The sequence below is a fragment of the Rattus rattus genome, chromosome 4 (assembly GCF_011064425.1).
Source record: "Rattus rattus isolate New Zealand chromosome 4, Rrattus_CSIRO_v1, whole genome shotgun sequence".
Lineage (NCBI taxonomy): Eukaryota > Metazoa > Chordata > Mammalia > Rodentia > Muridae > Rattus > Rattus rattus.
Window position 1 is genome coordinate 2,151,502 of NC_046157.1, and position 25,380 is coordinate 2,176,881.

Below are 25,380 nucleotides of genomic sequence, written 5' to 3' on the forward strand. Positions count from 1 at the left end.
AGCTGCAGATAGAGCTTTGGCGTCTGAGCTGCCCACAGCGGAGGAGACTCAGACTTAGATCCAAAAAGGCAACTCGCAAAGCAGCTGCTGTTTATTTTCAGGGTCCTTGCTGCACCACTCGCAGGTCTGCACAGGGTCCCACACTCGCTGCTGCAAAAAATCCCACTTCAATAGGAGAAAAAAAGATAATGCAAAAAGGGTATGCAGACCTTCCACTTTATTAAATTTATTTTGATATAATTCTTGGTGACGACATTAATATGATTACCATCTTGCACTGTTTGGTGTTCCCCCATCTCCAACAGACTCGGAAAACTCATAGTTTCAGCAATCTCTTTTAAGCTGACAATTGTTTCCAAGAACACTCTGTTTTTTTGCCTGTCCCTGCACACTACTTCAAAGTCACAATTTACAGCTGTTCTTGTAATGTGTTCATTAGCATTACTTAACCATAGTTATGGCTAATACGTTTCTCCTTAGACTATAACAAAGTGACAGTTAACTTATGAACCAGCTGAGTAATAAAGAACTACTTCACAGGGCATTAGTGGCACATGCCTTTTTTAGTCCCAGCACTCAGGAGGCAGAAATAGGATTTCTGAGCTCAAGGCCAGCCTGGTCTACAGAGCAAGTTCCAGGCCAGCCAGGGTTACATGAAAAAACCCTGCCTCAAAAACTCCAAAATATTTTTTAAAAAAGAATTATTTCTTGTGTAATTATTCTTGTGTGTGTGTGTATTCACATACATACATACATACATACATACATACATACATACATACATACATACATACAGTTTTTAAAATGCTGACTGGCCCTTCCCTGCCCTGCACAGAAGGTAGATGCATCTTGCTAACCCTGGGGCCTTCACTGCTACCTGGTGCCATCTGGGACTGTCACCACTCACATTGGAGAGCACGGGCTGGGTGCTGCATTTGGTAGCAGAGGCCACACCCACAATGCACAGGCAGCTCCATGACAACGGTCTGTCCATCCCACAACATCACTAGTAACAGTGAGGGGCACCTGCCCCACACCTGTCACTTGGCACCTGCTCTCCCCCAAGGTAGATGGCGTTTGCTGGGCTCCTTTACTCTGTGACTGTGGAGATGACAACAGGAGACCCTGTCCTTTGCAAGAAGGTCCTCCTCCAGGATGTTTTTATCACCCATTTGCCCCATGATCATAACAATAGGGCTAAGGCAGTGCTCTGCCTCAGTGTTGGGTACCTGGCCAAACTGGGCATGACTAGCCAGGGTCCGGGGACCTTTGACCTAGCCAGTTCTTAAATTGGTTCTGAGATCACAAACCAGCCAAGCCAAACTCAGTAGAAAAAAAAAAAAACAGCTTTAATTCTACAATCCAGCCTCCGATGGGGCGCATAGCAACACTGCAATACAAGGAAAAGCTGGCTGGCTCCACCTTCCTGGCTCTGCGAAGCCGGGCGTTCTACCCCTCCTCCCCAAACCAGCCTAGCGGAGCAAAGCAAACTCCGTGGTTCTGGGTCTGAATGTCTCCAGAGCCTAAGATCCCGAATCTGTCTGCTACTTTTCTTCTTCCCACTCCCTCTCCATCCTCTTCTCCTTTTCCCAGCTCCGAAGCCCCACGGCGCAGTAATACACAGCCTCGTCCTCTGGCTGCAGGTCAGAGATGCTCAGGTACCCCAGGTTCCTGGCTATATCTTTGGATCCGGAGAAGCGAAGGGGGATCTTGGGACCCTGGTGCTTGTCTGAGTGTGAGAAGAATCTCAGCAGGAACGTAGGAGGGTGGCCTGGCCTCTGCTGGTACCAGTAAATGCTGTAAATGCCAATGTTATGGTTGCTGCTCAGGGCACAGGTGAGGCGGATGGAGGTTCCAAGGAAGGAAGAGGCCGATGGTGGCTGATGCAGCACGGGCTGAGGGCCACAACCTGAGAAAATAGAAGCGTACCCATCACTGCGGCAGAGCAAGGCAAGAGGAGGGGCAAGGAGGCTCTGGGCCCCAAGAGTTCCCGTACCTGTGAGATGGGCCAGCAGTATGAGCAGGGCAGACGTCCAGGCCATGGTTCCAGACCTGCAGCACCCTGACCCCTACAGCCACTGCTCCTGTGCCCTGACCAGCTAGGAAGCAGTCTCGCCCCTGCTTTGCACCCTGGTTCCTGCTCACCACCCTCCCAGGCTTTCTGGGCTCTGCAACGTCACTTACCAGAATGGTTTAATGGTAGCCTTTGTGGCTCTGGGTTTAACCCAGGGAAGCATCCTGGGAGGAAGCACCTGCTGGAAAGTCATGGGCCAGAACCCAGGCGCTAGATGGTGGGCTCATCTCCCTGAGGGAGAGTGACCTCAACTCCCCTCTGAGAGGCTGAGCCCCACGGAAGCAGATTTGTAGTTCATGTTCAAATGCCTGGTGAATGGGATGAGAGTTCTCTCCTTAAACCTAAGCCTCATATCAGACCCCAAAAATGTGTGGGAGCAGTCATTGGACCTCTTTAGATGTTCATAAACCACATGTGAGCACACTGAATAAATTCCTTTTTAGTATTACTTATCTCTTTTTTAATTACATTTTTACTTTCATTTCTTTTGTGTGCACATGGTCAGCTTGACAACCGCTGTCTTTGCCTGCTGAGCTATCTTACAGGTTCTTACTTGTCTCTTTGATTGATGATTTGAGAGTGTGTGCTCAACCCTAGCTTGTTGGGGGTGTTAGAGCCAGCCTTGGTAACAAAAGAATGGCTTAACACCATAAGTTTGAGGCCACCCTGGGTCCACAGTGAGTTCCAGGACATCCTTGGCCACATAATGAGACAATTTTAAAATAAATAAATTTAAAAAAAATTTTTTTAAGATAGGGTCCCACTATGTTGCTCTGACTGGCTATTCTGGACCCCGCTATGCAGATGAGGCTGACCTCGAACTCACTGAAATCTGCTTTTCTCTGCCTCCCAAGAGCTGAGATAAAAGGTGTGAGCCACCACCAGGCTATTAAAAATGATATGCTAGGGTTGGGGATTTAGCTCAGTGGTAGAACGCTTGCCTAGCAAGCGCAAGGCCCTGGGTTCGATCCCCAGCTCCGAAAAAAAGAAAAAAGAAAAAAAAATGATATGCTAATAGAGTCATAAAAACTATTTTAAAATTACATAATTCTAATGCTCTAAAAATGTATATATTATCTTCCAGATACATTAACACAAATAGTATGGTCTACAAAAATTTAAATGGTATTTTGTTTTGTACAGCCTGTAGTCCTAAGCTGGAATGAAATTCACTGTGTAGCCCTGAATGGCCTCTAATTCTCTGCCTCGGCCTCCTGATTGCTTGATTCCTGGTAAGAGCCACCATCCTAGCTCACAGATGTTCCTAACACTGAAAGAAGCCTGCTATCTGAAATGTTTAAATCATTTTAATTATTGGGCTGAAGAGATGCCTTCGTGGTTAAAGACACTAGCTGCTCTTCCAGAGGACCTGGGTTCAATTCCCAGCATCCACAAGGCTGCTCACAACTATCCCCAGTTCCAGGAAATTCGACACCCTCACATGGATATGCATATGCAAGCAAAACACCGATGTACATCAAATAAAACTTTATTAAACTTTTTATTAAACTTTAAATTTTTATTTTAATCATTAATTGCATCTGTTTTCATCATCATACTGACAATCGTCATTATTGTCCTCTGGATAGTTTTTGGAAGACCAACTCCAGGCTGAGGGAAGACACACAACGGAGACTTGGGGAACCCCTCCTGCACCTAACAAGATGCAGACAGCAAGGCACCCGGAACTCACCAACCTCGGAACTTGCAGACACCTTAGTGTCGACATCGGAGAGCAGATGAGGGGACGCCACAAGCGGACAGAGCCGGAAGTGCGTTCGTGAGTGGCCACCGGGAAAGCACGGCCGGAGCGAGAGGTGCAGCGGCACGGCGGGTGAGCAGTGGGTTGCTGGCTGCTCGAGGAAGCGGAAGACGCTGGCTTTCTTCGGGCATTTCCGGAATGGTAGCGGAGCTCCGACCCGGGTGGGGGCGTGGGGGAGGGTCCTTGCCTGGTGCAGCTTTTTCCCGGTCCCGCCCTCGCTTCGGGTGGGACCGAGTTTAGTAGGCGACTGTCGCTCCACCGAGCTCCCTGCGGCCCCGCGATGAGACGTTTCTCCCTAATTGAGGGTAGGGAAACTGGCTCAGGGAAGCCTTGCTGCCCACAAAAGCTCGGGCCTGCGGTCCGCGTTCTTAGTCGAAGGTTCTACTTGCTGCCCGCCGGAGCCTGCTCTGTCTGGAGACCCGGGCTGTTCTCTGTTTTGATCTCCACAGGTTTGGAGAAAACGTGGGTAAACCAATGAATTAGAATCGAGGGCCAGCTACTTAATCATAGGTGAAAGGGAAGAACGATGACTTCTCTTAAACTATTTGGCACTCGGCCTTTGGGAACAGGACTGTGAAAAGCGAGGACGACTTGGATTTGATATCCAGAGAAGGAGGGGAATTTTCACCGTTCGCCAAGGTCCCTTTTCACTTGTCTGAATTATTAGGAACTGCAATTTACTCTGGCTAACTGGGCTGATGAGATGGCTCAGAGCTCTTACCACCAAGGTTTCGATCCCGGGAACCCACTTGGTAAAAGGAGAGCTGAATCCCACAAGTTGTCCTCTGACTTGTGACCTGCAGCATGCGCGTGCCCATACATATCCACACACAAATAATTGTTTGTTTGTTTAATTTAAATTTAACTCCTATTTTATAGCGATGTTCATAGAACTGCAGCATAGTAGATACAGAGGAGTTAAGAGATAACAGAGAAGGAGTTAAGAGGCTTGTTTTCCTGGGACTGTAGGTGCTTAAAAGTCACTGAAGTGTTAAATACTTAGATTTTCCGTGCTTTGCTGACCCCTTTTGGGGATCCCCAAGTTAAATCCCCTACTTCATAATACACTGACCCAAAAGGAAATCTCCATATTTACAATGTTTTCCAAAGGGCACAATGATTGGTGAGATTTGGCAAGGTATAAACAAGTTGTCTTACTATTACTCTCTCTATGCAGTCCACACCTAAATAACTCCAGAATAGGACAAACTGTAATGTCAAAGCCTTGGCAGAAAAGATCAAAGTTGGTGTATCATGTAGGTTTACGTTAAGGAGTCTATATATAAAAATCTTGGCTGGACATTTTGGTATACTCCTGAATTCCCAGCACTCAGGAGTTGAAGATGGAAAGATCAAGAATTCAAGATCATAGTGACTACATAATAGAGAGGCTACACAAGGCCCTGTCTCTGCCTAATCCCTCACCCCACACACACCCACACCCCCCCACCCGGGGGGGGGGGAGACAGACAGACAGACTGAGGGAGGGAGGTGGGGGGAGAGCACAAAAGCACAAAAGCTGAAGTAAATAGTCGTGTTTCTGAGTCACAAAGTGTGAAGGTGGTATGTAAGTGATCTTGTAAGCCTGATATCACATCCAGGTTTTCTTATTGGTTTTCACTTTGAAATGGAAGATGTGCCTTAATAGAAAATAGGGAGGTCTTGAGATTAATCACAGTTACATCTCCAGAGACCTTTTTAAAAAGTAGAATCCAGTCTAGGTAAAGGGAAGTGTTCTAAGCTAGAACTAAGGAAACCAAGTTCAGCCTCCCCTCAACAAGTTTCCAGTAACTGAGTCACTTTCTTGGAGACTTAGTGCCTTTTCTTTTGTGACAGAGACTGTTAAGGCCCCGGATTACCTGGTTCTGTATCCTTAAAGGAATAAAAAAAATGTTTTAACAGCTTATTGCTATGTAACTGAATATAGCCTGCAACTCAAGCTTCTCCTGCCTCATTCAGCCTCTTGAAAGATGCTATTATAGGTGTATGCCAGCATACCTGGCATTAAAAATCATGTTTTTCCTCCTTTGAAATAGTGATAGAATATTACAAAGTCCCCTTATGCTGAAGTGCTACAACTACTTGTATTTGTTTTGAGTCAAAGCTCCTGAAGATAAATATATATTCAAAGTGGACAACAGCTGAATAATCTGACAAGTGGGCAAGCATCTGAAGTTGAAATGTGTCGCATACCTTTGTATTACTGCCCAGTCATATTCCTTTTCCTGGATAAATGACATACTCCTGCAAAGGCAGAATGTCTGTGTCTGAAGGAACTTGTCAATCTATTCAGTAATTTAGGATCTTAGGTTGTAGAAGAGTAAAAGAGATACAAACTTCCCAAACTTTGAAAGCATAGAAAAAGAATGCCTAGAAATAGAAGTATTTGCTGGCAATGCCCTATAAAGTCCGGTGTTGCTGCTGTTGCTGCTGCTGTTGCTGTTTTTATGTGATGAGGACTCACTGATAACACTGGCTATCCTGGAACTTACTGGAGAGACCAGACTGGCCTCAAACTCACACTAAGAAATCTACTTGCCTCTGCCTCCTACCACACCTAAGGTGAACTAAGTTTTTGGTCTGGTTTGGTGTGGTCTGGTTTGGTTTGGTTTGGTTTGGTTTGAAGGATCTATAAACAGGTAAACTTACAGGTAAAACTGTTGTCATGTATTCAGACACTCATGTAATTGAGATTGCTCACCATCCACTACTTTCTGTTAGATTGAGCAAGAAAGTCCCTGCTCTCACATAGCCAGCTTATGTTCCAGGAGCTGTAAGATAAGAACCTGTTAGGAGTCTGTATCAGGCTTAGAAGTAAGCTACAGGGCAATATAGCAGAGACATCCTTAGAGGCAACAGGATAAAATCTTAGAGCACAGGTTCTAGAGCAAACAGATGTCCTGCCACTTCAGCTCTAGTGTGATCCACATTCCCATTCATTATAGAACATTATAATGACAGTGTCCCCATTCCAACCACACTGGTGGGACTGTCCAGTACCCACCACTTTCTTTGGAAGACACAGGAACTTCAAAAGCCTTAGTAGAACAATCTGTTTCCAGTTTTCCTTTCTGGCCTCTTGCTCCTCTATATGTGATAGCTCTAAGGACTGAAGACCTAGGTACGGAAGACACAGCAGTAACCTAAACAAGCCATGGACAGACAGACCATGGACAGACAGACCTGCAGTACCAAGTATGGTTCTCAGAAAGAGGTAGGCCAGGAAGTCAGAGTCAGTACATGTTTTGAAGATGCTTGGCTTTTTTCTTATGTGAGGTTGTATATTTAGGAAAAACATTCAAGTTTTTACTTGGGGCAATTTTTATTCTTTTGTCCTACAGCAAGGACTGTAACAGCCCAGGTTCACCTCCATACATGATATCAAGGAGTAACAAAAATACTTTTAGTGAAGGAATTTTCCTTAACATCTCCATTGTTTCTAAACAGTGCTCTTTCTGGGGCACCTTAGAATCTCTCTTAGGATTCTAAATTCCATTGTTTTTTGTCCTTTTTGATCAGTCACATGCATCCAAGGCACCAGATTCTTAAATAGCACAGAAGGGATTGGAATGAGCTAGAACCATCTGCACCCCAGACCCTCACAGCCTCCCCAGGCAGCTGCTTCTGAGTCGTGTCCAAATGCATCTGCCTTTTGTAAATGTATTAGCTGGGGTTTTACTGTGGTAAACAGACACCGTGACCAAGGCAAGTCTTATAAAGAACAATATTTAATTGGGGCTGGCTTACAGGTTCAGTCCACTATCATCAAAGCAGGAGCATGGCAGCATCCAGGCAGACATGGTGCAGGAGGAGCTGAGAGTTCTACGTCTTCATCTGAAGGCTGCTAGGAGAAGACTGGCTTCCAGGAAACTAGGATGAGGGTCTTAAAGCCCACACCCATAATGACACACCCTACTCCAACAAGGCCACACTTCCTAATAGTGCTATCCCTGGGCCAACCATCTACAAACCACCGCAGTAAATGAGCATGTGTGCACAAAGACATGTTCAGTCGCTGTTTGTTTGGGTTAATTGCATAAGGTCCCTATGTAACTGATCTTGGTGATCTGTGGGTGTCCTGGTGTACTTAGATACCATTCATTCAGGTAACCAGCTCCCTGCCGACTACTAGGTCGTTATGCAGTGTTCTCACAGCTGTCTTATCTGGTCCTTCACCACAGTCCTGTCTGCCTCACAGGGTTCACTGTCCACCTGAACCAACTTGCTAGCACTTACCGTTTGTTTCTGTCCTTTCTTCTCAGGACACTTCCACCCCTCAGATCCATGTTCATTGCTATCCCCATCCAAGAGTCACTCCCTCTAACTCCATTCCTACGTGAGCAACAAGCTTTTTACCATTGGAGCCCACAGGACATAGTTTATCCCCTTCCTGCACCCTCTCCTTACCCTCTCTAGAATCAGGGCTGCTATCTTGATCATGCCTCTCACTGCCCTCTCCTCACCTAGAGGCGCCACCTCCTTTGCTTCCCATCTGAAAGCTGCCTTTCAGCCCTCAGACACTCTGGTGTCATGTCAGTAGTCCCTAACCCCCTTACCTTTCTTCTATTTTACTGGGACAGTTATCACAGTGGTATGCCATCCATCTGAAACAAAATGAAACAATGTCCTTTTGGTTTTCTAGAGTTTGTCCCACTCGACCTTTGCTTTTGTCACTGGACAAATGGTTTCCATCCAGGTCACAGAGGTTTACTCCAGTCTGTTGTTATATCCCCCAGCCTGCATTTAACACTGTAGTAGTATCACTGTTTCTTTTACTGGGTTTCAGGCCTCTCCTCCTGCCACACCCAAATAGCTCCTCTTCACCTCCTTGGCTCCCCGCCACATTCCTTCCATGTACCCCTGCTGCTGCCCTCCACACATCTACACTGCTCCTGAATTCTGACTTGACCTGCTTCTCCTTCAGGTTTCCATTAACCAGCAGGGATTTCTTTCTTCATTTGCCTGAGCCAAAAATCCAGAGGTTATCTGTTTTTTCCACATCCCAGTCTTGCCTAGCCCCTGTCTCTTTAGGGTCCCGTCACCTGTGTGTCAGCTAGAGGGCCTCTTTAATGTTTGAGGTCAGCTTGTTATACTCCACAGCAACCCTTCACTGCCTCCCAGCTTCTCCACCCCACCCCACTGACTTTATTGCCCCTCCAAGTGTCCAGCCATCTCTCCAGGTCTCACCTTTCCTGACCCCTTCTACCTGTATACTTCTCCCAGCTGCCGTCTTGTCCAGTCCTATCCTATCCCTTACTCTCCCTCCTGTGGAGACACGGCACTGTAGTGTGAACTCCAAGAAGACATGAACTAGTGTTGCTTTCTACCATCGTAGCTGAACCCAGGAGTAGACCTGGTTCTAGTGTAGTGTAGTGGTCACTCAGTAAACTTGCTGACGACGGTACTCGTATCTAGTCAGGGGACTGCTGAAGAGGTGCACTTAAACAAATGGCCCAGTTCAGCCGTCCCACGCTGACATAAGCTATGTTCTTAGACTTAGGGTCTTTGCTACTAAGTATAGATTTGCTTTAGTTCTTCATTTTCATAATGAATGTTGTCAAGCAGCCTTTCCTATCACTAAATACTATTTTTAAGATAATATCTTTAATTATGTATATACAAGTAGGGGTTGTACATGCAAGTACAAGGCCAGAAGAAAGCATCAGATCCCCTAGCAGTTGTGAGCTGCTCCATTTGGGTGCTGGGAACCAAACTCCAGTTCTCTGCAAGCGTAGTCCACACGCTTAACTGCTGGGCCATCTCTCCAGCAAAACTCTAATTTTCTTAAACAATTTCTAAAAATAAGAAAACAGTCCAACTGTGCCCAAATGTGAGTAAAATATAAATGTGCAGGGATAAATAAACAGTAAAAGAGACATTTTTATAAGTTTGCAGTTGTGCTGTTCTCGGAGGCCAGAGGTCAGAGGTTTCTTTTCTTGCTCTCCACCCTATTTTTTGAGACAGAGTCTCTCAGTAAACCTAAAGCTTACCATTTCTGCTAGATTAGCTAGCCAGCAAGCACCAGATCAGCCTCTCTCTGCTTTCCCAGTGCTGGGATTCTAAGCCCATGCTACCACATCTTGCTCTTCATGTTGGTCCTAAGGATCAAACTTGTATCCATACACCTGCACAGCAAGCACTTCACTCACTGAGTTGTCTCATCAGGAAGAAGACGCCTCACATCACCTTTGCCCCAGAAGGTTGACCTTGTCTGAACAAGTCTTTGGGTTTTTAAATAAACACAGTAATGTATTTATAAATTTTAATGCAGCTGGGCATGTTGGCCCAGGACTATAATTCTGGCGCTTTGGGAAACTGAGACAGTAGTATTGCCACCAGTTCAAGGCCAACATAGAACACAGAGTAAAACTCTTACTCCATAACAATAATGTTATATCTATAGATCAAAAAGAAAGGGAGACTGGAGGTATGGTTGGTGGTAGGGCACTTGCCTGGCATGCATGGAGCCCTGGGTTCAACCCCAAACACAACAAAGAAAAGGAATGTGGGGCTGGAGAGATGGGCCCAGGTTCCGTATATATCACCCATGTGGTAGTTGACAACAGTCTGTAACTCCATTTCCATTTCCTCTTCTGGCCTCCACATACAAACATTCAGGGGAGAAAAAAATAAATACATATATACATATATATATATATATATACATATATACATATATATATATCAAAACAAAAAAATTTATTGTAAAGAAAAAAATGCATCTTTTTTTCTGTTTTATTTTGGTTGGTATGGTTTTGGTCTGGTAGTTTTGTGCTTATATTAAGTCTTTCTTCCTCCTCTACCAGCAGGTTTCAAGTGACACACCCTGCCCAGAAAGCTACAGCAGAGGCCAACAGGGGTCCAGATGTGACGTTTGCATGTCCTCTTGCAAGGTATCACTGGTCATGGCACAATATAATGTGGGTTAGTTAAGACAGATACCTGGCCAAGGGCTATGGGTATGGGAGAGAGGCTTGACACCAGTACAGTGTTAGGAGAGCTCTGAGGCTGTGTGCAGCTCCATGCAAAAATTTGGCTTCCTAGGCCAGCAACAAAAAGAAGAGGGGGTCACCAAACAGTATTTTTCAGGGTGGTGGAACAGTCAGGGAGCACAGGCAGAGGCTCCAAATGGACTCACGTCTTTCTTTTCCTCCCTCCTCCCTCCCTTCCTTTCTTTAGAGGGGTGGGGACTATTTTGAGATAGAATCTCACATATTCCAGGCTGGCCCTGAGTTCCCTAATAGACAGTGACCTTAAACTGTTGACTCTCTGACCTCTATTTTCCAAGTTCCCAAATAGGGTTGGTTCCCCCACCCCCCACCCCCTTAGGATTTAGTTTCTTTGTTTGTTTTTTAACATTTTTTTAGTAAAAAATGTTTTTTTTTCATATATTTTGATCATGTTTTCCCCCCCTCCCTCAATTCTTCCCTACATCTCTACCCACCCAACTTTGCAACACATACACACAACCATACAAAGTAAATAAGCAAAATATCAATAAAACCAAAAATGCCCAAACATTGCAAAATGAGATAAAAAGACTACAAAGATATTGTTGGTTCATTTGGGATTGGCCAACTACTCCTGGGCATAGTGCCTTCCCTGAGGTGTGGTTAATATACACATTGAGACTCTGGTAGAAAACTAATCTTTCCATTGCAAGTAGATATCAATTACAGATAGCTTCTTGGTTAGGGGTGGGATCCCCTGTCCACGTCCTTCTCTCAGTGCTGGGACTGCATCTGGCTGAAACCTGTATAAACCTTGTGCACGCTACCACAATCCCTACGAGTTCACATGTGCATCAATTCTGTTATATCTGGAAGACACTTTTCTTGAAGTCATCCATCACCTCTGGCTCTTAAAATATTTTTGCTTTCTCTTCTACATAACTCCCAAGCCCTAAGGAGAGGGATTTAATACAGACGTCCCATTTAGGTCTGAGTCTCTTATTCTCTGCACATTGTCCAATTATGAGTCCCTATGTTAGATCCCAGCTACTGCAAAGAGAAACTTCTCTAATGACTGTTGAGCAAGGCTCTGGTTTTTGGGTATAGGAGAATGTCGTTAAGAGTCATTTTACTGCTGTGTTTCTGTAGCAGAGCAATAGTATTTGGGTTTGCCGTAGGCCTGTGTACTGTCTGAGATCAGGTTCTCAGCTACCTTAGCAGTGTCAGGGATGGCTTCCATCTCATGGAGTAAGCCTTAAATCTTATCAGAAAGTGTTTGGTTACTCCTGTAACATTTGTACCACTATTGTACCAATATAATTTGTAAGTGTCGTAGGTTGCAGGGATTATAGCTGAGAGATACTGGTAATTACCTTTCTCCTCTAGTAGCATGCAGGGTACTCTGCAATACCATGAGTGTATCTGTAGGTTGCAGGGATTATAGCTGAGAGATACTGGTAATTATCTTTCTCCTCCAGTAGCATACAGGGTACTCTGCAATACCATGAGTGTGTCAGTAGGGGTGAAACCTCTAGTTGGGCATCAGCTCAACTTCTCCATGTTTGATTCATATAAAGTGTTTTCTTCAGTAATAGGACCTTAACTTTGGGTAGTGGAGAGCAAGCAGTAGCCTTGACAAAAGCCTGAGATGTTTGGGGGTTTCCATAGTGCTCCTTTGGCCCATTCAAGCTGTTACTCATTCCTGGCACTGGAGGTTTGAAAACTTGGCAGCATAAGATGTCTAGTTGGGATCCTGTCAGAGCCTATTATCTGGTAACTCGATTTAGATTCCTTTTTTGTATGACTGTATTTTAGGAAGCTTCTGCAGTAGGTTTCCATACAGCTTTTCAAATGTCTCTTAGTGTTAGTTGTCCCTCTCCATATTCCTTCCTTTATCTTTTTCTCTATCTCCTTCCTTACTTAATCCCTCTATTCTAGTTTCCTCTTTGTCTCTCCACAACACTGTGTTCTATTTCCCCTTCCAAAAAATGATTTACAAACAGGTATTCCAAGAGCTGGCAGGGGCTTGGGCACACATACCCTGCCCCAGCCTATGAGTCCAGGTCTGTAGGTCCCAGCATGTTTTAGGCACAAGTTTAACACCAAACTGAAGTCGTAGTGTCACTGCTGCTTTCCCACATAGAGTCAGACTCCCACTTCCTGAGCAGTTGGTTGTAGGCAGATGTTCTCCGATTTCCCCAGGTTTTCTTTTTCTTGCCCTGGCTTTCATTGGTTCTGTTTCCATAGGGCTAGGTACAGTTGAGTACTTACTTAGCATTCTGGGTTCCATCTCCATCACCAACCTAAGAAAGAAAGTGCATTCCTTGTTCTCCCCACTTAGCCTTCTGTCAACCCAGTCATTAGCAAATTATACCTAATAATGGGTTTCCTCATGACATTTTCATACGTGAATATAATGTATTTTTATATTCGTCACTGACTGTCTTTTTCATCCCATTCTGTGAGTGCCTTCCTCTTCCTAACTGTGGTCTCTACTTTCTGTGTGTGTGTAGCCTGTGAGTTCCGCTGGGTTGTTTACAGGATCCTGGACACTCGAGCAGTAGCTACACCACTGAAGAAAATGTTTCTCCTTTCCTCAAAACTGTTAACCACATTTAGAAACTTGCTGCCTGCGAGAAAGCACAGCACTTCCTCCCCCAGTGCATGCCTTCTTCTGCCCCTCTTCACAGAGTTCCCTGAGCATGGAGGGATGAGGTAAATGTGCTGCCTTTCTTCCCCTTAGGAGTCAGCGTCGGCAGTCCTGTTGAACTACAGAGGAGACATTTCTAAGCTTTTGCATTGCTGCTCTTCTGGGTGCCACAGTCTGTGGGCCCTGACAGCCTGGAGCAGGAATGAAGACGGTGCTCATGGTAGCAGAAAAGCCATCCCTGGCACAATCCATTGCCAAAATCCTCTCCCGAGGTAGGAAAAAGCAAGCACTAGGCTGTTTGATTGCTTTCATCTGTAAACACAGACTTGTGGGTTTTTGGTCATTTCTTTTTCCAAAGTGTGCCTCCACAGCTGGTGGGTTCAGCTGGGATTGGCAGGTTTCAACAAGCACCTTAGTAGCAAATCTCCTATGACATGCCATGTCCACATGTGGAAGTCCCAGGGCTGAAGCCTCCAGGAACAACAGTGACGTAGTAGAAAGTGCAGTGGTTGTCAGCGTGCTGACCCAGTTAGGGGCACTGGTCATGAGCATAAGAAACAATCATGGAAGAAGGTAAATGAGACTGAGTCTTGGGCTTTGCACACTAGATATCACTATAGTCTGCTGGTGATATAACCCTGGACGTGGTTACAGTTACATTCCCTACATCTCATATCACTCACAAGTGGCCAGTGACTTGAGAGCCAGAAAGGCAGAGGAAGATTTGCCCATCAGGACCCACTCTGCCACTGAGATGATACATGGAGGGAGGCCCTCTAACAAGAAAGATGCTTGGATGCTGGCTGGCTATCCAGAGATGGCAGGCATCCACCTTGACCTCCTGTCACCAGCACTTAGAGGAAGAGCCCCCCTTGTTAAGCTGAGAATGCGCACTCCAAAGGTCCAGACAGGCCCAGAAGGCATCTTCTCATTTCCAAGTACCAAGAGTGTGCAGCTGAGGAACCATAGTGTAGGATATAATAATTAGGTTTCTGGTAACCTTATAATCTAAATAAATGAAGGTAGCATTCAAATTGAAAAACAGAAATATAATGAGACCCCAGGAGTCTCAGCTTCTAGTTCCCAGCCAGTATGGGACTGATGTGAGTTTCTGTGAGATTTTTTATAGATGTTTCTGTTCCTCAGCACCATTAAGTCAGCCAAGACTTAGTTATCTGCAAGGGAGCTAAGGGATGTTACCAGTGGCCACGCTGGAGAAGGAGAACTCTTGTCCCCTGAGAGTCAGCATGTAGGCTCGGGGATCCACAGCGTCTACAGTCTCACAGTTGTCTGTGTGGTTTGCCTCCCTAGGAAACATGTCCTCACACAAAGGGCTAAATGGGGCGTGTTCAGTGCACAAATACACAGGAACCTTTGCTGGCCAGCCCGTCCACTTCAAGATGACATCTGTCTGCGGTCATGTGATGACACTGGATTTTCTGGGTAAGATAACCATTCTCCTGTCTCTGTCCTGTTGAAAGGACACCATACACTACCCAGGGTCCAGTTAGACCCTGTTCCCAGCAGATCATGAAGTGGTTAACATCTGGGTAAGCTACCCATCCCCATCCCTGCATGATGCACCCCACCTTCCCCATCCCTGCATGATGCACCCCACCTTCCCCATCCCTGCATGGTGTACCCCACCTTCCCCATCCCTGCATGATGTACCCCACCTTCCCCATCCCTGCATGATGCACCCCACCTTCCATATTCCTAGTTGTGACAACCACAGAGGCCGACCTTTGTGAGCTGTGACGTGTGACTTGGTGCCTTTGGATATTGTTTCCAGGAAAGTACAACAAGTGGGATAAGGTAGATCCTGCAGAGTTATTCAGCCAAGCTCCAACAGAGAAAAAGGAAGCAAACCCCAAGCTGAACATGGTCAAGTTCCTGCAGGTAAGGGAGGGCGTACGAGCCCACCAAGGAGGCTCCTCCCAGGTCCCCATGTCATAAGTAGCCACAGCTGTCTTTTGCACCATAATTTGTGCCCTCATTCACATCTTAGCCCTCATCCACGTCTTAGACATCAAGGCTCTGGCCAATAACCACTGACCCATCTTTCTGTCATTTCTAAAAGTACTCTGTTGGCCCGCCTGGCACTTTCCCTGACACTCTTGACACCCGTTCAGGAAAGCAGACATTCTGCTTTTATAATGGCTCAGTTAAGGGTTTTCCCCAATTTTAAAATAAATATGTACGTCTTATTAAAAAGACAAACTGGAAAATAAAGACAAGTTTAAAGGAAAAGCTGTATAGCCACATGACCCAAAACAAGCATTGTTAATGCTGAACTGTGTCATATCAGCTTTCGATGCGTAGGTCAGGGCATTAAGGTCATAAAGAAAGGAGGAGAGCCAGTGGAAGGAGATGAGGACAACAATGTAAAAAATAAAACCTTCAGTAAACCCACTTAATCTTTTATTTCCCTCTGAAAATTATGAAGCACACACTGTGTTTTGTACACAATAAAGTTAAAAACACTCACTATAGGGTTAGCGAGACGACTCCCTGACAGCTCCGTGGGTAGAGCACTTGCTGCACAAGCATAAGAACCTGAGTTTGGATCCTAGCAGCCACGGCAGTGCTGTGCTGTGAAAGGCAGAGACAGGAGGATCGCTGGGGCTTGCTGGCCAACCACATACCTCCAGGTTCAGTGAGAAACCTCGTCTTAGGGGATAAGAAAGAAACTGGTAGAGCAAGATACCCAGTAATGTCCTCTGGCCTCGGCCCCACAAGCTTATGCACATGCACACCCGTCTTGGTTCTTCTTTTCTCCTCCTCTCTCCAAAACTCTGTACCCACTTTACCTTTTCACTGCCCAATCACAAGCCTTGCCCTATCTTGTGCCTGCCCTCGCCTGCATATAGACATCAATCTGCATTTCACCCTTTCTGTCTAATTAAAAAAGGACTTTTCTCTCAAATGTAAGCTGAGCACAACTGTTACCATTCTGTAATTTAGAAAATATAAAATAAGCCTAACACCCATCATTTTTGTTAATTAAATAGTACATTCTGTTATCCTAGCTTATGAAAGGCTTAAAAATCTGTGTGTTATGTCTTGGCTAGCTTGTATACTCTCTGAAAACTATCTAATTAAATATGTATTCTCAATGTTGAATAGCCTGGGTAGGCTGTGAGACTATAATTAGTCTTCAACCCTGTCAGAAATCTGAGAATGACCACTACTATCTGAAAATATAGGAATCCTAACACGACTTCCCAGACTGAGGCAAGTTGAAGAGACGGCTGCCTACCTGTACAGTCCTCTGTTAGCAACACAAAAGAGCATCAGTCTTCAGCCTTCTGGCCCAGGATCTTCTGACAGACGTTTGTAACAGAATTTTGAAGGACTGATTATTCTGACTTGGCAGAGATTTTCAGTCAACTATTCTGTATAGTGTGTCCTTTTCTGGACAGTATTTTATCTGTAATGAAATAGGCAATGTCTGCCCAGTGGCTGCCTAGCCACAATGTAATGCGTCACCTAGAGTTAGAGATGCTCAGTTTCTTCTTTGAATCCGCAAAAGGAAGCTGCTAGAGGCAGATATGTCTCAACAACAAAAGAATAAATACCATTAAGTGTCACATTTTGTGGATTTCTGACATTTTTAAAAACCATCTATGTAATCTGGACTGTTGTCTGATAACTACTCTTAACTATTTCTAATAAATTATCTTGAAAACATCCTAACATAAACTCAGAGCTATGAATTTGTTATCTGTCCCTTAACTCATACATTTAATCATCTCAGATCAGTGTATAGTAGCAGTTATAGGACTGGGTCTGAGCCCTGTATTCTTAGGTGTGTTGTATAAGCATAATGTTTGTATGAGAGTAATAATATCAATCTCAATTTTATACCAATAAGAAATTTATACCAATGAAAACCTTAAATTTGTATTAAATTCTGTACCAACATAAGAGATTATAACTTAAACTTAGTAACAAATATAAGGATTTCTACCAAATGAGATTACAGCAATCAATTCTAGCTAATTTCTGCCTGTTAAATTATGACCATTTCTAAATTTCCCAGAAAGACAGCCTCAGAACAACCACCCTCAGCCCCCAAGTCCAGGACACTGGGTCGCCGACTTGTCACAACTTCTTCAGGCTGAATGTGGGCCTTGAGATATCTTGAAGTGGGGTGGGGGTAGGGAAAATGTCTTAAGAAGCCATACCAATGATCACTGTAGTCTCTGCTGTCTGTCCTGACTGGATCCAGCCAAAGGTCCCTGAGATCAGGAGTTCAAGCAGGCCAGTTCAGCATGTCTGACGATGAGACCCACCAAAGCTGTCCATTCTGTGATAAATCGCAAGACAAAGTTTTAGTGTCATTGAGACATCCGTGTGGATTGCCTCAGTCTGGGTAGGGTGTGCAGACTGGTTAGGGTGAAATTCTGTTCCCCTTTGTTGTTGTTTTATTCTCTTCAGTCTAGTTCTTCCAGGGTCTCCCTCTATCAAATCTGATCCACACTGACCCACTCTGGAAGGTGTCCAGAGCCTAACACCTTTTCTAAAAACACAAAGACAAAACCTTTCTCCCAAGTCAACATATCCTTCAGTCAGCAACCAGAAAAGCTTGTATCTTGTATTCCCTTCCAGAGAAATAATATTATCACAAAACTCAAAATTACACCCATTTTGAAAATTAAAACAATTTAAAATAAATGAACTAAACTAAACAATACTGTATGAGCCTATTTTTAGGCCTCTCTAATCTGTCATGCCAGGAAATCAACCCAAATTCCCATGGAGCCCATGTTAGAGATTATGAGCCTCCTGCAGACTATAATATACCATCTTTAAAGTGAACTTTACTAATTCCTGCCTGTAGGAAGCAGGCAGCTTTGATCCATTATGCTGTCTGCTTGGAGCCATTGCATTTTTCCCTGTACTAGTTGTGAACTGTGGGCAGAATTCTTGTATGACTCGGGCAAAATCTGTATTCTCTCCTTTAACTATAAAAAGTTTAATCACACTTCTATTAATACCTGCTAATAAGAAGCAGGCAGCTTGCCAAACCAAGATTTTAACCCAAAATCCCCGTGGAGCCCACGTTAGAAAGAATATGAGTATCCTGTCAGACTTATTAGAGCATTGTCTTATACCTCTGTCTGCTAAGCTCTCTACCTGGAGCCTCTGACGTCCACTCACAGCAACTTCTGTAATGTGTATCTGTTATGCACTCTGCCTGGTGCTACAGACTTCTGCTTTTTCTCTCTTAGTTCCAAATCATGGTCAGAAATCCCCATGTGATTCAAACAAACTCTGTATATAAATCTATTCTAAAACCAAATAAGCCAGTCTTTGAATTAAGCCACACTCGGCTCCCTGACCCAGAGCAGCTTGTTTTCTTTCACAGCAGGGGACCTAGAGTCCGTGAGCAGGACACCCCCTGTGTTTGTTTCAAGGGTCCTGTACTTGAGTCCATGTGACTCCTCTCCACACCACCACTCCCTCACTTAGAAAATAAAACTCTAACTCTCAGGCTATAATCTAAATCATTAGTGGATTCTTGCCTAACACGTTGGTTCACCATCTGTTGCTGTAAATATTAAATAAAGGAAGCAAGACACCAAGCACCATGCCATGCTACCTCCTGCTACTCTCTGTCCCTGCAGTGATCTCCCCACCATGGCTAGTCCCAGCAGCAGCTATCCATCTAATTCCCAAGGCAGGTCGCTGCCACACCAGTCCCATACAGAGACCGCCTATCTCGGGGCTCTCTTGCTGCACTCTGCTCACATTTCCAGCTACCCAGTAAAATCAAAACTCAATAAGCTTATAATTTATCAATCAGATTTATATCAGTAAACTCACAACCTCCTGTAAAACATCCCTTATAGGATTTTCATAACTACCTATGGCCATTTAAGACCACACGGATCTGGGTCATCCTCTGCCTCCATTTTGTTCTTCTTTTCTCCTTCTCCTCTCTCCAAAACTATGCTCGCTTTACTTCTTCACCGCCCCATCACAGGCCTTGCCTTATCTTGTGCCTGCCCTCATGTGCATATAAACATCAGTTCACACACCCATGCACCTGCACACCCATGCACTCGCACCACACCACATGCAGAAGGATAGACATATTGTAATTACAAATTTTTGATCTAACGATATGATAGTTCTGAACCAAAACCGAGTCTAAGACAGCCTCATTGTAGGCAGCTTCTTGCTCAGCTCCTCATCCTAGAAGTCCAGTACCTTGTTCCATCTCCTGTCCCCAGAGAGGAATGTCACAGGGATGACTGTCAGTGTGTACTTCGTGGCAGGTGGAGGGCAGAGGCTGTGACTATGTCGTGCTGTGGCTGGACTGTGACAAGGAAGGCGAGAATATTTGCTTTGAGGTGAGTGTGGGGCCCACTCTGGTTCCCTGTAGACCTTTTCCCCACCTTCCCGGTCAGATTTTGTCACATTATTCCTGAGGCTAACATAGGGAGTATAGGGCTAAAAGAACATCTTCTTCCAACCCCTCAATTTCAGAAAATCTGTAGCTACTTTAAATGCATAGACCTAGAGCTGGAGAAACAGCTCATTGGTTAAGAGCACTTGTTGCTCTTACAAAGGAAACAAGTTTACAAGCATCTGTAACTTCCAAGGTATCTGATGCCCTTCTCTAAAGGCACTAAGCATGCACATTGGGCACATACAGACAGACAGAACATTCATACACATAACGTGAAATAAATGAATCTTTTTTTAAAAAAGATTAAGACATAACTAGGGCCTACAAGATGGTTCTGCAAGTGGAGGTGATTCCCACTAAACCTGACACCCTGAGTTCAGTCCCCAGAGCCTCAGATGGTAGGAGTAAGCCAGCTCATGAGAACTGTCCTCTGACTCACACCATGGCACATGCACACAGCCCAGTTAGTAGTAGTTGTAGTAGCAGTATTTTTTTAAGCACTGTTCTGGGTGAGTGCAAGTTTCAAGAACTTTCAGTGTTTGGCTTAGCCTGTTGTAGACTTTGAGTTCCTGTAGTTAATCTCCTCAGCAGTTTGCTAATTCATATGACTATTTTGCCTAGGTGTATATATTTGCCCTTGGCAGTCAAAAAAGGGCATCAGATTTCCCAGACCTGGAGTTACATGTAGCTTTAAGCCTGAGTCCTCTGCAAGAGCAACAGGTGCTCTTAACCACTGAGCCATCTCTCTAGCCTCTGGTCTCATCTCCCACCTTCACATGTCCTCTGCCCTGTCATCCTGGGGAGCCCAGCCACAGGGAAGCTGGTGGAGGTTTCCCATGTGCCCTCTAATGACACTTTAATGATACTGGCTGTGCCTGCTGGTCCTGCCACTGCCCCTTGCCTCTATGTCCCTGTACCCCAGCTGTAACCTGCGACTTGTCACACTTAAGTACAGGAGATGGCTCTAGTGAGACAGGAATTCAGGGCACCAGAATTCTCATGCAGCTCTCTTAGCAAATGCCGTACTGTCCCTTCTCAGATACCCTCTTCTCTCCTTTTTCTGTTCCACCCGACAGGAGTATCCCCTCGGAAGGCCTTTGCCTCTGGTACTAGAAACAATAGCAGCTCATAGGGCCACTGCTTTCTCATAATGTTGCCACTGCATGGCCCAGCTTCTCTGGTGACGTCCCTCCCCTCGTATGGCCTTAGTGAGTCTCAATTCCAGGAACTTTATACCTGGCTCTCACCCCCATACAGAGCCTGCTGCAGCCTTCCCATTCTCCGTCACTTTATCTTTTCCTTTGTCGGTTTTCCAGTTGTGTGAAAGTTCTACCAATCCATTCAAGCACTCCCTACTCCCAGCAAAGGGAAGGGATGTGGGACCATGGAGTCATTTGTGTACTGGGTACAGCATTCACTGGTTAGTTCAGATGCACGCTCATGAGAAGGGAAAGGGTAGCAGTCTTGAGGCAACACTAAGAGGAAGTGGGCTGAGGAGTGGCTGCGTATCTGGAAGTCAGTGCAACCAGCAAGACAGCCAGAAGGCAAGGAACTTGTAGGGGACAAGATGTCTAAAAGGGAGAAGGGGTATAGGAGGGCCCTAGGGGTGGGAAAAGGCTAACCCTGGAAGGCCCACCTAGCAGTGGGGATAAAGAGGGAAAGGCAGGGGCCAGGGATTAGCCACAGCCAGTATTCTTCCTCCCAGGTCCTTGATGCCGTTCTGCCTGTCCTGAATAATGCCCACAATGGTGAGAAGACAGTGTTCCGGGCCAGGTTCAGTTCCATCACAGACACGGACATCTGCAATGCCATGACCCGCCTGACTGAGCCAGACCACAATGAGGCACTCTCGGTGGATGCCCGCCAGGAGCTAGACCTGCGCATCGGCTGTGCGTTCACTAGGTGCTGTTCCCCGCCACAGGCACAGGGCCAGGGTACTGCCTTTCCCAGGGCCCTAAGAGCCTGCATGAGCTACCAGAGATGCCATTTTTTTTAACCTGAAGAAAATTTTATATATTCATCAGATGCACATCAATAGGCCACAATTTCCTAACCAGATTATTTGTATGCACTCTCGTGTACTGGGGGACAGTATGCATGGGACACGCTCTGCCCTCACTCCATCCTGTCCTGGGGACAGTATGCATGGGACACGCTCTGTCCTCACTCCATCCTGTCCTGGGGACAGTATTCATGGGACACGCTCTGTCCTCACTCCATCCTGACCCTGGGGACAGTATTCATGGGACACACTCTGTCCTCACTCCATCCTGACCTGGGGACAGTATGCATGGGACACGCTCTGTCCTCACTCCATCCTGACCCTGGGGACAGTATGCATGGGACACGCTCTGTCCTCACTCCATCCTGACCCTGGGGACAGTATTCATGGGACACGCTCTGTCCTCACTCCATCCTGTCCTGGGGACAGTATGCATGGGACACACTCTGCCCTCACTCCATCCTGACCCTGGGGACAGTATGCATGGGACACACTCTGCCCTCACTCCATCCTGCCCTGGGGACACTCTTCATGGGACCCGCTCTGCCCTCACTCCATCCTGACCCTGGGGACAGAATACATGAAACACGCTCTGCCCACACTCCATCCTGACCCTGGGGACAGTATTCATGGGACACACCTGTCCTCACTCCATCCTGACCCTGGGGACAGTATGCATGGGACCCGCTCTGCCCTCACTCCATCCTGACCCTGGGGACAGTATTCATGGGACACGCTCTGTCCTCACTCCATCCTGACCCTGGGGACAGTATGCATGGGACCCGCTCTGCCCCTCACTCCATCCTGACCCTGGGGACAGTATGCATGGGACACACCTGTCCTCCTCCATCCTGACCCTGGGGACAGTATGCATGGGACACGCTCTGCCCTCACTCCATCCTGACCCTGGGGACAGTATTCATGGGACACGCTCTGCCCTCACTCCATCCTGACCCTGGGGACAGTATGCATGGGACCCGCTCTGCCCTCACTCCATCCTGACCCTGGGGACAGTATGCATGGGACACACCTGTCCTCACTCCATCCTGACCCTGGGGACAGTATGCATGGGACACGCTCTGTCCTCACTCCATCCTGACCCTGGGGACAGTATTCATGGGACACGCTCTGCCCTCACTCCATCCTGACCCTGGGGACAGTATGCATGGGACCCGCTCTGCCCTCACTCCATCCTGACCCTGGGGACAGTATGCATGGGACACGCTCTGTCCTCACTCCATCCTGACCCTGGGGACAGTATGCATGGGACACGCCTGTCCTCACTCCATCCTGACCCTGGGGACAGTATGCATGGGACACGCTCTGTCCTCACTCCATCCTGACCCTGGGGACAGTATTCATGGGACACGCTCTGCCCTCACTCCATCCTGACCCTGGGGACAGTATTCATGGGACACGCTCTGGCCTCACTCCATCCTGACCCTGGGGACAGTATTCATGGGACCCGTTCTGTCCTACCTCCATCCTGTCCTGGGGACAGTATTCATGGGACACGCTCTGTCCTCACTCCATCCTGACCCTGGGGACAGTATGCATGGGACACGCTCTGTCCTCACTCCATCCTGACCCTGGGGACAGTATTCATGGGACACGCTCTGCCCTCACTCCATCCTGACCCTGGGGACAGTATTCATGGGACACGCTCTGCCCTCACTCCATCCTGACCCTGGGGACAGTATTCATGGGACACGCTCTGCCCTCACTCCATCCTGACCCTGGGGACAGTATTCATGGGACACACTCTGTCCTCACTCCATCCTGACCCTGGGGACAGTATGCATGGGACACGCTCTGTCCTCACTCCATCCTGTCCTGGGGACAGTATGCATGGGACACGCTCTGTCCTCACTCCATCCTGACCCTGGGGACAGTATGCATGGGACACACCTGGCCTCACTCCATCCTGACCCTGGGGACAGTATGCATGGGACACACTCTGTCATCACTCCATCCTGACCCTGGGGACAGTATGCATGGGACACGCCTGTCCTCACTCCATCCTGACCCTGGGGACAGTATTCATGGGACACGCTCTGCCTCACTCCATCCTGACCCTGGGGACAGTATGCATGGGACACGCTCTGCCCTCACTCCATCCTGACCCTGGGCACAGTATGCATGGGACGCGCTCTGCCCTCACTCCATCCTGACCCTGGGGACAGTATGCATGGGACACGCTCTGTCCCTCACTCCATCCTGACCCTGGGGACAGTATGCATGGGACACACCTGTCCTCACTCCATCCTGACCCTGGGGACAGTATGCATGGGACACTCTGTCCTCACTCCATCCTGACCCTGGGGACAGTATTCATGGGACACGCCTGCCCTCCTCCATCCTGACCCTGGGGACAGTATTCATGGGACACCCTCTGGCCTCACTCCATCCTGACCCTGGGGACAGTATTCATGGGACACGCTCTGCCCTCACTCCATCCTGACCCTGGGGACAGTATTCATGGGACACGCTCTGCCCTCACTCCATCCTGACCCTGGGGACAGTATTCATGGGACACGCTCTGTCCTCACTCCATCCTGACCCTGGGGACAGTATTCATGGGACACGCTCTGTCCTCACTCCATCCTGACCCTGGGGACAGTATGCATGGGACACGCTCTGGCCTCACTCCATCCTGACCCTGGGGACAGTATTCATGGGACACACTCTGTCCTCACTCCATCCTGACCCTGGGGACAGTATGCATGGGACACGCTCTGGCCTCACTCCATCCTGACCCTGGGGACAGTATGCATGGGACACACCTGTCCTCCATCCTGTGCACATGCATAGTTCTTCTTTCATGACTTCATACTCTGTCACCATTGCTAACTTCAAAGTGAGGAGCAGCCTCTTTGTGTGACCTCTCCGTATATTCCCCCAAATCCACAGACTAGGTTTACATGGGGTTTTTCTAGAACTAATTATTCATCCATTTTTTTGTCTTTCCCAACCTCTAGGTTTCAAACAAAGTATTTCCAGGGAAAATATGGCGACTTAGACAGCTCTCTCATCTCCTTTGGGCCTTGTCAGACTCCAACCCTGGGATTCTGTGTAGAAAGACATGATAAAATCCAGTCCTTCAAACCAGAGACCTACTGGGTACTTCAGGCCAAGGTTCTCTTCCCTTCTGTATTCCTGTTCTGTTGTTGTGGGTTTGGGTGTGGACTTGAGAGTTTTCCTCCTCATCATGAGCACCTTGTTGGCACCAGGCTAAGAGCACGAGTGTGTCTTATAGTACCAAACAGTTGTAAGTCCTGGCGCCCAGGAAGGAGAGTCTCCAGCTTTCATGGAGCAGTGAAGCTGGGCTGCACCTGGACACACTGAATTTGGATAAGTAGGAGTTCCCTCTTGGTAAAGGTGAGGTCAGCCATTGGAGTCTTCAGTGGGGAAGCTCAGCACAGGGTTAAGACTGCTGTCAAACCTTACAGGTCTTTAGGGCTTTTTTACATAAAGCCTCCTAATGTACAACAGGTCTAAAACCCAGTACAGAGTTCCTCTGGTCG

General features: G+C 46.7%; 2 protein-coding genes across 2 annotated transcripts in view; one reads left to right on the forward strand and one right to left on the reverse strand.

The window, feature by feature from the left end:
* Positions 1-1,331: 1,331 nt before the first annotated feature.
* On the reverse strand, positions 1,332-2,165 carry Vpreb1 (V-set pre-B cell surrogate light chain 1). Its single transcript, XM_032899201.1, has 2 exons — positions 1,997-2,165; positions 1,332-1,909 (listed from the first exon to the last, which is right to left on the reverse strand). The coding sequence occupies exons 1-2, from the start codon at positions 2,040-2,042 to the stop codon at positions 1,545-1,547; spliced, it is 411 nt and encodes a 136-aa protein (XP_032755092.1). The 5' UTR covers positions 2,043-2,165; the 3' UTR covers positions 1,332-1,544.
* Positions 2,166-3,798: 1,633 nt separating this feature from the next.
* The window catches only part of Top3b (DNA topoisomerase III beta), a 30,506-nt gene continuing 8,924 nt past the window's right edge, over positions 3,799-25,380 (forward strand). The window contains exons 1-7 of the mRNA XM_032899828.1: positions 3,799-3,908; positions 13,530-13,708; positions 14,748-14,879; positions 15,229-15,335; positions 19,721-19,795; positions 21,560-21,756; positions 24,835-24,991. Coding sequence (XP_032755719.1) covers positions 13,639-13,708; positions 14,748-14,879; positions 15,229-15,335; positions 19,721-19,795; positions 21,560-21,756; positions 24,835-24,991 — 738 coding nt within the window. The 5' untranslated portion in view covers positions 3,799-3,908; positions 13,530-13,638. The remainder of the gene's footprint in view (positions 3,909-13,529; positions 13,709-14,747; positions 14,880-15,228; positions 15,336-19,720; positions 19,796-21,559; positions 21,757-24,834; positions 24,992-25,380) is intronic.